An 18,480-nucleotide genomic window follows, 5' to 3' on the forward strand; every position below is an offset into this window, starting at 1 on the left:
CAAAGCCAGAAATAGCTCCACCTATTTTTACTCAGAAGTCATCATTTTCTCCTGAGAGTGGCAATCTACCGTGTTACCTCTGGTCATCTGCCTGCAGGGCTTGATAGAGACAGTTTGTGGGAGAACTTTACCTACGAGTCCCAGGTTTATAAACTAGTGCTCTTTTTTTTTTTTTTTTTTTTTTTTAGGAAAGCTCTGGCTTTCCTCTATGAAAATTGTGTGTGTGTGTGTGTGTGTAGTTTCTGGTTAATTGTGTCAGCACAAGCTACATGGAATTCATAGTTGGAAGATATTTGAAATAATCCTCCATTAGGTCAGTGTTTAATGTAAAATCACAATGGTACACCACTGCACTCCCACTAGAGTGGCTAACAAAGAACAGACTGAGGATAGTAGTATTGATGAGGAGATGGAATAAACAAGTTAAGAATACATACCATATGATCAGACATTCACTCCTGAGTATTGTGATAACAAGAAGGCATATGATGAAGGGAAATGAAAACATATGCCCACATGAAGACTTGTATGTGTATGTTCATAGCAGCTTTATTTGTAATAATCAAATGTTGAAAACAACCTAAGTGGCCATCAACAGGTCAGGAGATAAACTGTGATGTATCCATACAGTGGAATGCTACTCAACAACATGCTGAGTAGCTACAGCGTATATAAATCCCAGAATAATTATACTGTGTGAAAGAAGCCATACCAGAACAACAACAAAAAAACTACATGCTCACTCACTGTTCTATTTATATAAAATTCTAGCAAATGCAAACTGACATATATAGATAAATAGATAGGTAGTGATAGAAAGTGGATCAGTGGTTGCCTGGCAGTGGGGAGGAGTGAATTACAAAGGGGTGTGAGGAAACTTGGTGGTGATTGATGTTTATTATCTTGATTGCAGTAATGGTTTCACAGATGTGTGTGTGCATGTGTGTCAAAATGTTAGCAAGTTATACATTTTAAATATGTTCAATTTATTGTTTATCGGTTGTGTCTTAATAAAGCTATTAAAAATTTCAAAAAGGGAAAAACGCGACCCTACTCCATGTTTCTATTCAGAGTGTAGCTTCCATTGGCAACACTTTAAATAGTGTCCATCTTGCTGTGGAAGCAATACAGAAGACTGTGGATGAACACAAGAAAACCGTGGAGCTGCTACAGAGTGACATGGTAAGGAAATCTACAAATGCTACGGAAAGTCAGCACACTCCCGCCTGCCCTTTTCTGTATTATCATGTGATACCAACTTTCCACTTACCTAAACAGACCACACTAGGCACCTTTTTAAAATAGACAATAGACAGTGTTTATTGATTTTTCTACAATCTGTAAACTAAGTTAGATAGGAAAAGCCGCATTTTTTGCAAATGTGGTGAAGGAGGTACAGCACTAAGATACCATTCTCAGAGTGGAATGTGTCAGAAATAAAATGGAAAAGAAGGAAAGAGGGTGAGGAAGTGTCTTATTTATCGCTACATTAGCAAATCACCCTAAAACTTGGTGGCTTAAAACAACACTGGATTATTTCTCACTCTTCTGTGGATCAGGAGTTGGGGCTGGGCTCTTAGACTGTGGAATGATTAGAGGTCAAGCAAAGAGGAGCTCCAGAGGGTGAAAGGCCAGCTTGGGTGTTCCAGCTTTAGCCAGTCTCCCAGTCAGATTACAGCTGCATGGATGACCTCAGCCTACAGCATGTGAAGCAGGATGCTGCCCCACCCCGTCTGAGCCCAGTCAACCCACAGAATCATGAGAAATAGTAAACTACTGTTTTAAGCCACCAAGTTTGGAGATGATTTTTTATGCAGCAACAGATAACCGAGACAAAGGCAAAACCCCTGCAGTGTTCAGGAATTGCTTTCAAATTTCTCTTAATGCTGTACCAATGTAAGCTGTCTCAGTCCTTCAGAAGCTTTAATTTATCTCCTAATGGATACTCAGCTCCACAAAAGGTTTATGAAGGATGAAAAAGGATGGCACAGCCCTCACTGTCCTGCCAGAGAGAAGAGTTATCCATACGTGAAATCAGGATGGTTCAAGGCACACAAAAATTCCCTAGCTTCTCCACCAATTTCTAGATCTCCCCTGCATGTTGTTTTCAAGCTTTGGAGTTTCAAGTTTAAACTGAGCAGTTTGTACCAAGGAGACCTGGACTATATTAGAGCTCTATAAAGGAGGGTTTTTCATTTTCTTTGGAACAAGTACTCGTCATTTTCATTTAGTGGGGCTGACCCAGAAGAAGAAGCCTTGATCTGGGTGTCCACACACCCTGGATTCTAATTCTAGCTCTACCCTGTAACTGTGTGATCCATAATAATAAAGACTTCTCTAACCCAACAGCTTTATTATTATTATTATTATCATTATTTTAATAGCTTGAGCATTTTCTCAGAGTAATTATTTTCTAAAATACTTTTTCCTAACTCAAAAATTCATACTTTATAGAACCATGGGATTTTTTTTTCTCCTCCTCTCCTTTTCTTTATTTTACCATTTGATTATTATAGAAGCAGAGTTGACAATGTCTAGGATTTCAGATTTCAAGGAAAACAATTTATTTTGGCCAGTTGCATACTCTTATCATTAAATTTGCATCTTTTAAACTTCCATGGTTGACAGTGGTAATCCTACTACTGAATAAGCCATACAGACATTTTCTGTTAGAGGGAGAAGTATAGATAAACATGTCATAGTTCAGTCTCTTCAGAAAGAGTCTTGAGCACTGGGAATGGGATGAGAAAGAAAGGGTAACCTTCAAACATAACTCTTGGCATGTGCTGTACAAACTGAAAAGTTAATGATGTGCATGCTTGATTATGTTGCTCAGTGCCCAAAGCCAGTGGTTCCATGACTGGCTGTTCTTTGAATATACAGATCTCTTTAGTCCTGGGAAAATGGTGACACTAACCAGGTTCAGACCAAGTTGGTCCTGGGAGATATAGTGGTTCTATAGTTTCTCTGAGAATAAAGGGAACTGGGAGAGAAGACCTAGTTGTTAGGGAGTTCATTCTTAGTTTCTCATTCTGAGGCTAAGAAACAGGACCTTAGTTCCCTGACGTAGTCTGGGTGCTGCTGGTCCAGTCCAGGCTTTAGGCCAGGCCTCCCCAGAAGTACCAGGTGCCCTCAGGCCTAGCACAGGACTGGTCACACTGAGGCTTTCAGGAAATAATTGTTGATTAATCTCTGAATGCCCCTGTGAGAAGCTGGAATGTTGCAGGGCCATCCCTGATGAATAAGTAGATGTAGTTATTATTAGTACTCATTGCCTATACCAACCTCTGTTCCTGTTAACAGAATCAGCACACCTTGAAGGAGAGCAATGGAAGCAACCAGATCATTCCATCACCTTCTGCTATATCTGAACTTGACAATAAAACCCACAGTGAGAATTTGAAACAGGTACTTTTGATTCTGTTTAACTCCCTTGTGACCACACTATAATCTGAAGGTGACCTGCGTAGTGTGGGCTCCATGTTGTGGTCCCTCAGCAGGCATCTCTTGCACACATTTGCCTGCCTGAGAGCTAAGCAGAGAGAGGATACGTGTGACTCTGTCAGGGATCCAACATGCTGCCTGTCTCCTCCTTGGCACACTGCATTTTTTTCCCCTACATGTCCATCAGTGGAGTAAATTCCTTTTTACATCTTGAAAGTCATAGAGTGATCAGATTATCCTGAAACTGTTTTTGAAAAATAGCAGTCTGGACAAATTAAAGATGGGTGAATAGTAGATTAAAATGATAGCTGTTTTGAGTCACAATTCAGAACAGTAGAAAGCATATCCTTGAAAATGAAGAGTTTCTAAAGACTGAAGACCAGAGGAGGGAAAAGGATATTGAGTTCAGAATCACATTAAAGAGAATAAAAGAAATCTTCCTTAAGAAGAATTCCTGTACTGAGTTTAATGCCCTGTAAAGCCTGTAGTCATCATTCCTTTTTAAATAGCAATCAGTACTGGAGAATGTCAATAAAAATAATTGAATCTTATACTAAATAATGCACTACCTGTTATGGTTTTGCTACATGAGCCAATTCAGTAATTGGTATTGTTCCGATGGTGGTTTCATTCTGACAAATTAGGTTAATGAGCATTTCAGTTAATAACCCAGCAAGCTTTCTCACCAGTAGGTGAGGTAAACATTGGGAAATCAATTCTCAAGCTCTCAGCTTTCTAGGACCAGAGAGTGAAGCATGTAGGTAGTCTCTTCCCTCTTTCCCCCTCCTGTCTAACTGAGGTCAGATAATTCCAGAGGGAGTCAACTGGGAGCAATTCTGAGTGGAGGGACAAAGCAGAGACAGATGATCAATGGTCTAGAGCAGGGAAAGGAGTTTACTTCAGTAACTTGGACAAAATAAGGGTTGTTCACTGCTGCTTCCCTGCTTGTTTAGTACATGTCTTTAGCCGGATTCCATAACTTGATTTATTTCCACTCTAGGATATCCTGTACCTTCACAGCTTTTTAGAGGAAGTAAACAGTGCCCGAGTGGGGTACCAGAGACAGAATGATCTTAAACTTGAGGGGATGAATGAGACCATCAGTAATCTTACCGAGAGAGTCAACTTGATAGAAAGAGATCTGGTTGCTATGAGCAAAGTAGAAAAGCAGGCGAACCTGTCCTCCAGCATGGTAAGCCTCTTCCCCTCTTTTTGACGTGTTCTCTGTTGCAATGTGTTTTGTCTGTACATGGATGACAGTCCACCACCTTTTCAGACACCAACCTCTGGCATACTTGAGAGGCTCCACGTTTGTGTTGTGCTTAATCCTGTCTCCTCTAATCCTTATACTAGCTCTGTGATGTGAATGGTACAGACAGTGTTAGTCCTGATTTGGAAGGGAGATGTGGAGAGGTCCAGTTGCTTGCCAAGGCCTCCCCACAAATTATTGGCAAAGATGACAAGCCTCCTTTTGTGTTGCCAGTGACTCATCTGATAGGGAAGCTCCAGCACATATTTCCAAGGAAAGTCTTCTTGATCTTTTCATTTTTAAGTTACTAAGATGGAAAAAGTCTGAAAAAAAAAATATGTACATGAAATGGAATCACTTTGTTGTACATTGAAAACTAATACAACACTGTAAATCAACTATACTTCAGTTTGGGACTTCCCTGGTGGCTAAGATGCCATGTTACCAATGCAGGGGGCCCCAGTTCAATCCCTGGTCAGGGAACTAGATCCCACGTGCCACAAGTAAGACTCGGCACAGCCAAATTAAAAAAAAAAAAAAAAATCAGGACTTAAAGAAAAAGTTATTAAGGGTGGGAACAATGACAGTGACAATAACTAGAGAATCTTGTTTTTTTAAGCCCAGACTAGGCTTTCAGACTTGTCCTGTTTCAGTCTTCATCTGACATTACAGAAAATGTCAGGAAAGCTGTTTAAGACACATCAGGTCAGACCACCTCCTCCCCTAAAGAGATCGTTGAGTCCATCCTCTCATTTTACACAAGAGGAGCCCAAATGATGTACTGAGTCACTGATGCTGACAGATTGTATGGTTTACTGGTTTTTATGTTATTGTAAATAAGATGTGGTGAGTTTTTTTTTTTTTTTTTTTTTCCTTTTTTAAAAAACCACCTTTCACATATGCACTGTTTGAAATCCATGTGGATTATCTTTTAATAGCTGCAAGTCCCACCCTTAAAAATTTCATACAGCAAAGACATAGGCATATGTAGAAATAGAAACCAAATACAGGACATTGTACTGTAAATCAAGTAACCGCCAAAGCTGGAAGCAAGCCCACAAGTAACGTCAAGCTCTGGCACATAGCAAACAACCTTTGAACTGGCTCTGCCATGGTGCAGCCTTGGCAAGTTGCCTGGCCTTGGCTTTGAGATTAGAGGAGGAGAACCCATTCCTCCTCCTCCTTTCCAGGGGTATGTAATTTACTACAAAGCTGCGAAGATTAAAGGAGCCTTCTTTCAAAAAGCCCTTTTGAACTTAGCTAAACTAAGGACGGGAGAAGGCAATGGCACCCCACTCCAGTACTCTTGCCTGGAAAATCCCATGGACGGAGGAGCCTGGTAGGCTGCAGTCCATGGGGTCGCTAAGAGTTGGACACGACTGAGCGACTGAGCGACTTCACTTTCACTTTTCACTTTCCTGCATTAGAGAAGGAAATGGCAACCCACTCCAGTGTTCTTGCCTGGAGAATCCCAGGGATGGGGGAGCCTGGTGGGCTGCCATCTCGGGTCGCACAGAGTCGGACACAACTGAAACGACTTAGCAGCAGCAGCAGCAAACTAAGGATGGTAGAGGCTAGGAATTTGGGGTGATTTGATAAGTATTAGGCCTTGAAGGTTGGTTTTCAAGGCTTATTGTGAAAACTCACCGGCCCTAAAGCTCCCCATACGGTGCCTCCCCTCCCCACTCTATTTTTCTCTAGAAGAGGAAATTACCAGTAGTACCATCTGTCCTACTGTTTTTTCCAACTGAATCATACCCAGCATGGTTTTGGGTTAAAGTGCTCTCACTTTTTGAAGTTTGTGATGGAAACAACTAGAAACACGAGTTTCAGCTTTGTCTCTCTAAAACCTTTCTCCCTCTCCTCTTATTCTCCTGCTGGTATTTCTGTTGAATGTTCTGAGACCCTTTAAATAAGTTTGGCAAGTTTGTTTAAAAAGTCCTAAACGTTGCTTAAGTTTTCATGTTTTCCTTTAATCTTCTCTCGTTTTGTTCCTTTCACCCTTTAAGGTGAATGATAGAGCTGCCACTCTGAAGAGAGAGTCTTTGCATCAAGTGACCAACAGAATAAAGTCAGTAAAATCCCAGGGCATAAAGGTAAATAATAAGAGGCTTTCTCTGAAGTAAGAGTAAATGCATAGGCATCTGCTTCTTTCTCAAAGGGAGCACTTCAGTCTTTTTTGCTGAAACTTCAAGACACAGTAATTAGCATATTAGTAAATAAGTAAATACTTTATCAGGCACCTGCCCCATGCCCAGCTCTCTGCTAGAAGCTGGGGTGACCACAGTGAGCAGGATAGACATGTGACCGTTCTTGTGGTGGAACTCATAAAGTCCATCAATCCAAAGATCAACACATAATTGAGTGAAATATAAGTGCTACAGAGGAAAAGTATAGGATATCACAGAGTGTTAACAGAACAGGAAGACTTCCCTAAGGAAGGGAGTTTTAAGCTAAGACAGTAAGTTCTCTGTACTGTTGATGGGGAACAGAGGCATAAGTTATCTAAAAATGGTATCTAAACCAAAAACTATTCCTTGTTGTTAAGATTACAGTCTTTGGGGGAATGGAAAGGGGAGAAAAGATTGTAGTCTCAGTGCATACAAAGTCCCTTTAAGCTTCAGTCAGTTCTCTTCACCTTGTACCTTCCCATTTTTCCTTTCTCCCAGATATATTGTCTAGATAAGACAACAATCTGATATGTTTTGATATCCCCAGAAGGAAAGGGTGTTTTCAGCATTCTCTGTGATTAGAGTATTGTGTAATATTATTAGTATTATAAGACCTGGGTTAAGATAAAGGAAAAGCCAGGAAGATCATGACTGAGTGACTGAAATATCATTTCATATGCACATTACATTTGATAAGCTCAAGGATGTGAGTTCACAGGAAATGAACCATATGTCAGACAGTTTTCAGTGTAATGCTTTCCATCTATACTTGTTCTTAACAGTTTTGTGTATTATCTAGATAAAAATCACATATATTAAGATTTTAGTGCTTTAAAAGCTAGGTTTTTGTTGAGTTTTCTAACTGCTACTACCAAAAAAAAAATTGAACTTCACCTAGAGAATAACAAGAGAAATTTAAGATCCACATAAAAATGTTGAGCACAAAAAAAGTAACAGATGGTTACTATTGGAAAATAGTAGTGATTTCAACAACAATTCAGATTTTAATAGTAAATATCAGAATAAAATAGAGCTAGTACACATTTTTGCCTGAATTTTTTGGCTTTACTTTCCAACACTTTGTGATTTTTAACTGTTACCCCAGTGTCTTAGTGCTGCCTCATCTAAGCATCCTAGCAAAATGCAATTTCTCCTTGCCATAAATTATTCAAGCATTTAGTACCTAGTTTTAGCTATATATATCCATATTTTGACTCCCTAAATAAACTAAGAGTGATCCATGATGGTGGTTTCGTCGCTAAGTTGTGTGTGACTCTTGTGACCCCATGGACTGTAGCCTGCCAGGCTCCTCTGTCCATGGGATTTCCCAGGCAAGATTACTTCTACTATACAGTAACCATTTCCTTCTACTATACAGTAACTGTTAGTGTAGAATAAGGATAAGAGAGGAATAAGTAAGTCTATGTTGAATGAAAGAAACATATAGTGGTCAATATTGTAATTAGACATAGGATCAGGACCTTTCAAACTAGCCTATGCCGTTAGAAACTGACCTCACAGAAACCAGACTTCTCTCTTTTTATAATTAATTGTATTTTTTATATGCCACTGTATCATCTAGGAATGAGACAGAGGTGGGGGGGGGATTTTTTTTAAAGATACAAGTAAGGCCTTGAATTAGAAATACTATAATTCTTTCATGTTCCTAACAATTCCTGCCACCAGTTAATAGTTATCATGGGGGACGAGAAGGCAGATCAAGGGAATACTTGTGGTCTGGTTGCTTTTTTCTTTTTTTTTTAAGGTGATAAGAGCATGAAACTCTGCCTAAAGTGGTATAGTCACAAGGTGAAGTAAGCTACTCAGAAAAATTATTTAGTTAGTATGAAATAGTTCCTAGACAACAGGATCCTGCCCATTTCGGAAATGGGTATCATGAAGGCACCTGAGCAAGTGTGCATTCCTTTACTGCTGGCATATGCATGCCTTCCCCAGCTGCCAAGTGCACACGGCGAATCAGATCATCTGTGGCATAATGTTCCCTGAATGGTGTAGGCTCAAATCCAGCCCAGCCCTCATCAACACTGAGTACTAAAGATGTCTCTAGTAATTATTGATTCATTCCTTCGTTGCCTTCAGAGGGAGCCTATTTGGGGTCAAGAGCTACAGGCTAACTAGGCTTTGGGAATATCATGAAGAATCAGATGAGGTCCTCCTCCTGCCTTAAATCTTCTATGATCTTTGTTTTGGACAGAAAGAAGATAGTTCAGATTCTCAGGTATCTAAGCTTAGAGAGAAGCTGCAGCTGATAAGTGCTCTCACAAACAAACCTGAGAGCAGCAGGCCTCCGAAGACTGCCAATGAAGGTAAGATATTCAGGATTGGCTTCTGAATATTTCACGCAGGCTTGGGCAGCTCGCCTCCCACACAGGGAATGGGGAAAGGTGTTCTGGCAGGACTGATGGCATGGAGTGAATGATGCCTGAGCGCACCGAGTTGAAGCTGCTACACTTTGCTTTCATTTAGAAAAAGCCCATTTTGCACATGATTTGTACTCCAGTCTATTAAGGGAAGAATGGGTAATGTTTAGCTGGAAATAGACTTCTCCATGCTGTCTGCATCCAATTATAGGCAGAAACATTACTGTCATAGTATGTATTAAACCAGCCCTAAATGTTGTTTACGGGAGTCTTCATTTCTGTAAGTGCATAAAATTTACTTAAAAATAAATATTAGTCCTCCTGAAAAGCCATTAACAAGTAATAACATGGGATCATTGGGTTGGAAGGGCCTTTGACTTTAGGCAGGGACATAACCTAATCGATATTAGCCGTTGCATCAACCTCTGCTGGTGCTGCTTCATAATGTAACCAAGGCACTAGATTATGTTCATTTTGACCTCTACCCACCCACAAGTATTTTTCATTTTGGGGAAAGCAATGCAACTTCCGTTACTCTTTTACATGGGAGACAAAAGTACAGTGGGAGGCCTTGCCCTGACATTGTGCTACGTAATTGTATGGTAGCGTTCTTTCAGCACAGCTGGTCTGGTGACACGTACCCTCAAATTAGGCTCTTAGCAGAGTTCCTACGATGTCAAATCCCCAATGCTTTTCTCATTGCAGCTTGAACTCTCAACTTCTAAACATGTGTAAAGCTAACTTGAACTGTAAGAGCATCCAGTTGGGACCACAGCTTCAAACTTAAATATTAAAGTTTGAAAGTGACCTTCAATATTGGTTTAATTTTATGTCAGACTGGTAATACTAAAACTGTATATTGTTTGTTACAGAGCAAGTACAGAATTTCACATCACAGCCATCAACATTGCCAAAATTCCCACAGTCTCTTGGAGACCAGATTGAGAAAGCTGTCCAGCTAAGACCTGTTTCCCTTCCAGGAATTTCTAGCATTGAAGGTAAAATTTTTATATTATGGAATGATAGAGGAAATAGCTCAAAGTTGTAACTTTCTAACTGTTTTAACTTGTAAGATAAAGATTGATATCTAACACTGTTGAGCACTTCCTGTGGGCCAGATACTTGATATGCATTATATTATATAATTCTAGTAAAATCCTGGGACCATCAGTAGTCGTGTATTATACCCATTTTACTGATAGGGAATTGCCTAAAGTCCACACAGCCATAACTGATGAGGCAAAATTCACACCAAGGCAGTTTGACAACGAAACTTTTACTCTTAACCACACTGCTGCTACTGCAGTCGTGTCCGGCTCTGTGCGACCCCAGAGACGGCAGCCCACCAGGCTCCCGCGTCCCTGGGATTCTCCAGGCAAGAACACTGGAGTGGGTTGCCATTTCCTTCTCCAATGCATGAAAGTGAAAAGTGAAAGGGAAGTCGCTCAGTCGCGTTCGACTCTTAGCGACCCCATGGACTGCAGCCCACCAGGCTCCTCCATCCATGGGATTTTTCAGGCAAGAGTACTAGAGTGGGGTGCCATTAACCACACTACACTATGTTATGTCTCTGTGAATGTTTTTTAGAGTCTTCAGTCATTCAGTGAGTACCTAGTTAGACCCAGTGTAAGCAGTAAGAATACAGTATAAGAAGATACAGTCTCACTTTCCCCACGGATATAACAGTCCAGTGAAGAAGACAAGCAAACATAATACTGTGAGACTAGCAGAGTAAAGTAAAAGTCGACCCTGTTTGTCAGAAGTCCTTCAGAAATGAGGGGTCTTTGGCTGAAAATCGGCAAGATAAATGTTAGTAGGAAGGATCTGATTCACAGAGAAATGTGTTTGTCTTGCTTCCAGCAGTGTATTCCATCCCTCTTTGTGATGTTTGGTTTCCTGATTTTGCACTTGCTAACTGCCTGGAAAATCACCCATTCCTATCACCCTCTCTGCCTGACTCTTCACCTCACTTTAGAAACCTTTCCACCAGGAAACATTTTCTTACCTCTCAGGACTGGACTAGGCTCCTCCTATGTGTGTACTCACAGTATCTTATGTTTGCACATGTCACACGGTTGTAATTTCCTAGGGAGCTATAACATTTAACTTCACTCCCAGCCCCTATCCTCGTGCCTGGGACATGTGAATATTTGTTAAGTGAATAAGTTATCTATAGGTTACAATTAATTCTTAAAGCATAGGAAACCTACATTGCCATTAAATGGCAATTTACAATGGCATTTACATTGCCATTTAATTTGAGTTCTAATGAGGTGGATGAACCTAGAGCCTATTGTACAGAGTGAAGTAAGTCAGAAAGAGAAAGATAAGTATTGTATACTAACGCATATATATGGAATCTAGAAAGATGGTATTGATGAATTTATTTGCAGGGCAGCAATGGAGAAGCAGACACAGAGAACAGACTTAAAGACATGGCGGGGGGAGGAAGGAGAGGGTGACAGGATGGAGAAAGTAACATGGAAACTTACATTACCATATGTAAAATAGATAGCCAGTGGGAATTTGCTCTATGACTCAGGAAACTCAAACCAGGGCTCTGTGACAACCTAGAGGGGTGGGAAGAGGTGAGAGGCGGGAGGGAGGTTCAGAGGGAGGGGACATATGTATACCTACAGCTGATTCATGTTGATATGTGACAGGAAACAACCTAATTCTGTAAAGCAATTATCATTCAATTAAAAATTGTTTTAAAAAATATGTATTGCCATTTAAATACTTTCTTCCCTATCCTCATTTTTTTTCTTTCTGTTTTCTGGGGAGACAGGAGCATGTTAAGTTGTGTTTGTTGGCAACACAAGTTGCCTCCTCCTGGTCTTCATTTTTACATCAAGAATTGATGAAATAAAAGGAGGAAAGACTGTTAGAGCAGATTAAGAAATAGCCATCTTAACATTTATACTTTAATCCCTAATATAGGTGGTGCACACTTTTGAATGACTACATTTTTTAAATGACCTGAGGCAACAATCTGATTTTTATTAGAATTCTCTTGCAGAGTGTGCAGCACATTCTATAAACTCATGCCCCGTGTGTACACACACGCACACACACAAAACATTTTCCAGTTGACCACTTGGTGGCAGGAATTGGGAACAGGTGTCTCATTGCTTTCCTGGTTTTCAGAGAGCTTTATATAGCTGCTTTGCTGGGGCTCTTAGGACTGAAAGTAGGGACTTACACAAGAGGTTGTCTACAAAATTGCTTGACAGTACCGTCCTCTGGTATTAGAGACTAAATCTATTTTTTTTTATTGTTTATGTTTAATTGAAGGAGAACTTCTTTACACTATTGTGTTGATTTCTGCCATACATCAACATGACTCACCCATAGGTATACATATGTCCCCTCCCTCTTGAACCTCCCTTCTGCCTCTCACCCCTTCCCACCCCTCTAGGTTGTCATAGAGCCCTGGTTGGAGTTTCCTGAGTCATACAGCAAATTCCCACTGGCCATCTACATGTTTCCATGCAACTATCTCCATTTGTCACCCTCTCTTTCCCCACTCCCCCATGTCCATAAGTCTGTTATAGAGACTGAATCATTAATACTAAGTCATTCAGTGGGGACACAGTCAATCCCTTGTTAAACATTATATAAACAGTTGGCCCTCCTAGGTGTTCATTATAGAGCCCACTCTTGGGCAGGGTGGGAGAGTGGGGAAGGTCAGTCTCAGAAAGAGAATAGTCACATCCTATTATCCCCCTTCCCCTAACCCCTGGCAACTACTAATCTCTCAACCACTTTCTCTTTGGATTTGCCAATTCTGGGTGTTTCATGTAAGTGGAATCATGTAATACATGGTCTTATGTGTGCTTCTTTCTTTCAATATGCTTCTTTCACTTAGCACAATGTTTTCAAGGTTTATCTATTTTGTGGCATGCAACAATACTGCATTCCTTTTTTGACTGAATAATATTCCATCCTATGGATATACTACATTTTGACTATTAGTAACAATGAAGCTATGAACACTCATTTACAGCTTTTTGTGTAGACACACATTTTTATTTCTCTTGAGTTTATACCCTAGGAATGGAACTACTGGATTATATAATAACTATTGAATTGACAATATGCCATAGTCTGTTCTATAGGCCATCAGAGCTCCTATCAGTTAACTCTTAAGGCTTCTGCAGTCCCTTCTACCCCTTCAACATAAGAATAAAATCTGGAAAATCTTAAAGAAAGACCCTGCATAGAGAGAAAGCTAGTCCATTCACTTCTCTTGTGATTATCTGTCACTGCTTCTATTTTGGGAGGATGGTGCCCTTCAGTATTCTCTCATCCTTAAAGGATCAAGAATTAGTCTTTCAGGGACTTCCCTGGTGACTCAGCAGATAGGAATCCACCTGCAGTGCTGGGGCACAGGTTTGATCCCTGGTCCAGGAAGATTCCACATGCCTCGGAGCAACTAATCCCCATGTGTCACAGCTACTGCAAGTACTGAAACCTGCACTCCACAAGAGAAGCCCCTCAGTGAGAAGCCCACACACCCCAGCAAAGAGTAGCCTCCACTTGCCGCAAGTGGAAAAGTCTGCACAAGGCAACAAAGACCCAGCACAGCCAAAAATAAATACATATACATTTAAAAAGCAAAAACAATTCCTCTTTGAGATTTAGTGAGACCTTAAACTTTACCTTTGGGGAACAAAGTCTGCAAAGTAGCTTTTCTTTTAGTGCTTTAAATTCAGTTGAGACTACTTTTTAAACTGTTAACTAAATTTAGCTATGCATATAGGTACATACATGTTTTTGTGATTCCTTTTTAACAGATCTTCAGGGCTTATTCCATAAGACTGGCCAGGATGTGGATGGGAAGCTGACCTACCAGCAAATCGAGGACACCTTAGAGTCTGTTGGGCCAGAACCAGAGCGTTTAAGAGAGTTTGATTCTGATGGAGATGGAAGATACTCATTCCTGGAGCTGAGAGCAGCTTTAGGTGTCTAGCCTCATCAGGTTCATTTCAGAAGTGGATGTATGCTGTGGACTACCTATTATCTGCTCAGCTAACAAAAACAACCCTTCTACCTACTGATCAATCCTCCAGTCCTCCAAACTACAGTAGCAGACACATTGTCACCTTTTAACTTGTTTGAAAAAGCTATATAAAAGTTATTTTTTTAAAAAAGACCATTTTACTTATTCAGAAATCTATGATTTCCTGGAACCAGTAAGATCTTAATTTTAAAATTGCCAGAAAAAAAGTCAAGCCCTCTTTTTTTCTCTTTCCTTTTTCTGAGGGGAGGAGACCTTATCTTTTAAAACTGGAAAATGTGTATATAGAGAGACTAAGCCACCTTTTATATTTCACATAAATTTGCCTTAAATTAGCTGCACTTTATACAGACTCAGAAAATGTCTTTCCTTTAACAGATAGACCTTTTCTGTTTGTAAATATTTAAAGTGAAGGAGTTGTGCATATTTTGTGAGAAGTGGGGAAAATGGTTTGAAACAGGATGTGAACAAATGACTTGTTATTAAAAATTGCTAATCTTACCTGGTAGCAGCTTGAAGCTATGTCCCCGTCTCCTTAAGACATCTTTAGGTGCTGCCATGGGGTGTGGCCTGGTGCTGGGGGAATTGATTAAGGGAGTGGACACTGAGGGAACAGGGCTGCCTCTAGACTCAGGAACGTAAGATCTGGCTATTTGTTCTGTCCTCCCATCCTGTGAACCAGAAGTCTTGTTGGGGATTTTCTCATTTTAATCCTGTTTCAGGGTTTATATGCATAAAAAGTTAATCCAGTAGGAGCCAGTAGTTTTCCCCCCTGAGTGAACTAGATTATCTTCCCCCACCCATCCACTCAAGTCTACCTTTAAGCTCTAATCGACTTTCACCTCTGATACTGTCTCCATTCTGAATGGCAGGGCTGCAGTCCCTTGGCCACTGTCTCAGCCTGGCTACTCAGGAACTATAGAGGAAAGCGCTGCCTCTAATTCTGATCCAGGAACCTTCTTGAGATTTTTACCTGGGGGCTAACCAAGAACCTAATGTGTTCCTCTGTGGGCTGACTAAGGCCAAAAATGTTGTAAAATGAAACACCTGAAATCATATTACGTTTCCTTACAATTGCAGCTCAGAAATAACTAGAGGCTTTCTGTCCAGAGGATTCTGTCCAGAGAACATGGCAGGCAGGCCTGGAGTAGGGGCTTCACATGATGGCAGCAAGTTTTTTCAAATCTAATACAAGCAAGTATAATCCTCCCGTTAAATACTTCTGTAGCCCTGGTACTAAAGGTCCCTGGACTAGAAGGAATTGTTTCTCCATGTCACCTACATTTGTGCTATGTTGATCTTCGAAGCAATCTTCAGGCTACACAAAAGGGAAACTGAAAAATTTAACTGTGCTGTCCGGCCAAGTCAGGGAGAAACTAGAGAAGCCTTGAGACTTCTTTGGTAGGGTTTGTTTCCATTTTCACTTTGTCCAAGTTTCCCTGTTAGCCATGGATACAGTTGAGCACCTTTAAATGTTTAAGGGCTGTTTTTTTCTTCATATGATGTTCAGCTTGGTGTTGGCTAACCTTTCTTTTTCCCTAGAGATATTAAAATTTAGAGTTAAGGCAGGATGAAGTCTTTTCCTATGAATGTGTCTGCTTACCTCATTATGGCTCATGCTTCTAATTCCTTTGCCTATCTGTGCTATTTTATGTTCTTGGAAAGGTTTAAGTATAGTATAAAATTAGTCTGGCACTTTAGGTAACTTGAAGATACTTACTCTTCTGGCTGCCTTTCATGCCCCCCCCCCCCACTTTTTTTAATATATATACCCTTGCAAATTTTGTAACAACCAAATAAAATTCTAGCAATAAATTATACTGCTATATTTGTATATATTGTACCATAAATAGTATGTCTGTACCTGGGGTATTTTTTTTTGAGATTTGATTTATAAGAAACATACTTGAGGGTAATGTAGCTTGTCCTTTTTAGTTTCAAATTCTTATTCATAGGCAAACACTTTGAGGACACTTTTACTCTTTGTATGTGCTTCTCTTTTGCATCACCTGTGCTTTTCAGTTTATCCTCTGTGCTTCCCACCTCAAGGTGGATGGTGCCATCCTCTCCCCTACCAAATTTGGCAGAGGTGTTCCTCTACACTCTCAGACCTGTGAATACCCTGTCACACCACCTGGGAAAATGCTGTATCTCCCAGGTAGAACTAGGACATCTTGAATGCCTTTGTTCTAAGTTAAGCATATTTGTCGGCTTAAAAGAATTCCCATAAGCCTATATTGTTCATTATTTTTTATTTTTAATTGGAGGATAATTGCTTTACAATATTGTGTTTGTTTTTACCATACATCAACATAAATCAGTATCATTCAGTATTAATTTGGGATTTTTTTTGAAAGTTGTCTTAACTTACCCAGCGTATGTTGATCTGTAATCAAGCCTAACCTGCCACACCTCAATCCTGAGAGGAAGACTGAGTAGAATTAGTAGTTTTGGTTTCAGTTTTCATTTCAAATGCTTTTTTATCTCTTCATTCTGGCAGCTCCTACTGCTTTCCTAACTTACCCAAGGCATGACTTCTTGGTCCTGTTTTTCTTTTGCCGTCTATCTGGTATAATGTTTACCTAGAGAGACTCCCCCATAAATCGAGGGGCAATATATTAAAGGAAGAGAAGACTCAAAGAGAGAAACTGGCTTGGATCCCTAAATAGTAGTGTTGTCTTACAAGCAGAGAAGGGCCTGGCTCTTAGGGTTGTGTCTGTTACAGCCCAGCTGAAGAGTGGACACCCTCCACCTGCTGCTAGCTGCTTTCCCTGCCCTCGGCATTCCCTCACTTTGTTGCTGGACAGAGCCCCATCTGCCCCCCTTCTCGCTCTGGTCTTGGCGGTCACAGTTGAAGATTTTGACTGAGATGGGCTCATACTCATAATGGCCTGTTGTTGAGTTGTTTTTAGTGACAGCTTTTGTTTGCTACACACCTCATTGGCTTGCTTACCAACACAACACCAGTAAGATGTGGGTCCTCTCATATCCAAACCAGAACACATTTGGGTATTCCTGAGACTTTATAGAGCGTATATCGTTTGTTATACGAACCTAACCTATCTTGTTCTTTTCTCATATTAAGAAATGTAAACCTACTTTGCTTTAGTGGAGCTATTTTGGTAATGTTTAAGCAGTTTTGATTCTGTTTAGGGAGTGAATTCAAGATTTCCATCACTTGATTTGGGCTTTGCTAATTTCATGTCAGTAATAAAACCATTTTAATTTATATAAATTAAACATTGCTTTTTTCTTCCACTGTGTCTATGATTAAAGGCTCATGTGCCGCCCCCCCATTACTAAGAAGAAAAATCTACTTTGATCCTTATTTTTATGGACTCCTTCCTCCTTTTGGATGCAAAGCCTAACAGATGGTGGACAGAAAGTAACATTGAAGAATCTGCAGATTTGCCCAATTTGGCCTGAAGAAATGAAGGCGTTTTGGCATCTGTGGCGATGTGGGCAGGGTGAGGGAAGAGTAAAGCCCCTGACTCTGCATCAACCAGGGAAGTTCCACTTAGACCTGCTTTTTATTTTGAGGTTCACTATAGGAGCATGTTTACAGGAAATATTCCATGTCTTCAGGAAAAATGAAGGAAGAAGGCTTGAAATCCATTGCAATATAAGGGTCATAGAGGAAGAGGCTGGGGCTTTTTTCACACATAAAATTTTTTTAATTAGCTCTACATGGTTGCTAGATTCTGGGATTACACACACACACAATCTGGGAGGCCTTTCCTCTCAGGAAAAAGCATACATAAAGACTAGCTCATAAGTACGGTAAGGGGATTTTCTCATTTCCAAAGTGAAGGAAAATTTTATATCCTGGAGCATATCTTGGAGCACAACTAGGTTTTCTTAGACTTGAACTGGGATCAAATAGCCAGTATTATCTTTGTCTCTCCTTTTAGAATAGTTTCCAGAAGATGCAAAAAATAATATTCACATGACGAGGAGCCTGGTAGGCCGCAGTCCATGGGGTCTCTAAGAGTCGGACACGACTGAGCGACTTCACTTTCACTTTTCACTTTCCTGCATTGGAGAAGGAAATGGCAACCCACTCCAGTATTCTTGCCTGGAGAATCCCAGGGACAGGGGACCCTGGTGGGCTGCCGTCTATGGGGTCGCATAGACTTGGATACGACTGAAGCAACTTAGCAGCAGTAGCAGCAGGATCTTAACTTTGGGAGAAGCCATGAGTCCCTTTAAGATTTA

At 40.4% G+C, this 18,480-nt stretch overlaps 1 protein-coding gene across 1 annotated transcript in view; it reads left to right on the forward strand.

Moving 5' to 3' along the window:
• Nucleotides 1–17,505, forward strand: part of EFCAB14 (EF-hand calcium binding domain 14) — a 38,234-nt gene extending 20,729 nt beyond the window's left edge. The window contains exons 6-12 of the mRNA XM_070786598.1: nt 1,072–1,182; nt 3,304–3,408; nt 4,445–4,636; nt 6,703–6,789; nt 9,080–9,191; nt 10,118–10,243; nt 14,042–17,505. Coding sequence (XP_070642699.1) covers nt 1,072–1,182; nt 3,304–3,408; nt 4,445–4,636; nt 6,703–6,789; nt 9,080–9,191; nt 10,118–10,243; nt 14,042–14,217 — 909 coding nt within the window. The 3' untranslated portion in view covers nt 14,218–17,505. The remainder of the gene's footprint in view (nt 1–1,071; nt 1,183–3,303; nt 3,409–4,444; nt 4,637–6,702; nt 6,790–9,079; nt 9,192–10,117; nt 10,244–14,041) is intronic.
• The last annotated feature ends 975 nt before the right edge of the window (nt 17,506–18,480 follow it).

Source organism: Bos indicus, chromosome 3 (assembly GCF_029378745.1).
Source record: "Bos indicus isolate NIAB-ARS_2022 breed Sahiwal x Tharparkar chromosome 3, NIAB-ARS_B.indTharparkar_mat_pri_1.0, whole genome shotgun sequence".
NCBI classification, from domain to species: domain Eukaryota; kingdom Metazoa; phylum Chordata; class Mammalia; order Artiodactyla; family Bovidae; genus Bos; species Bos indicus.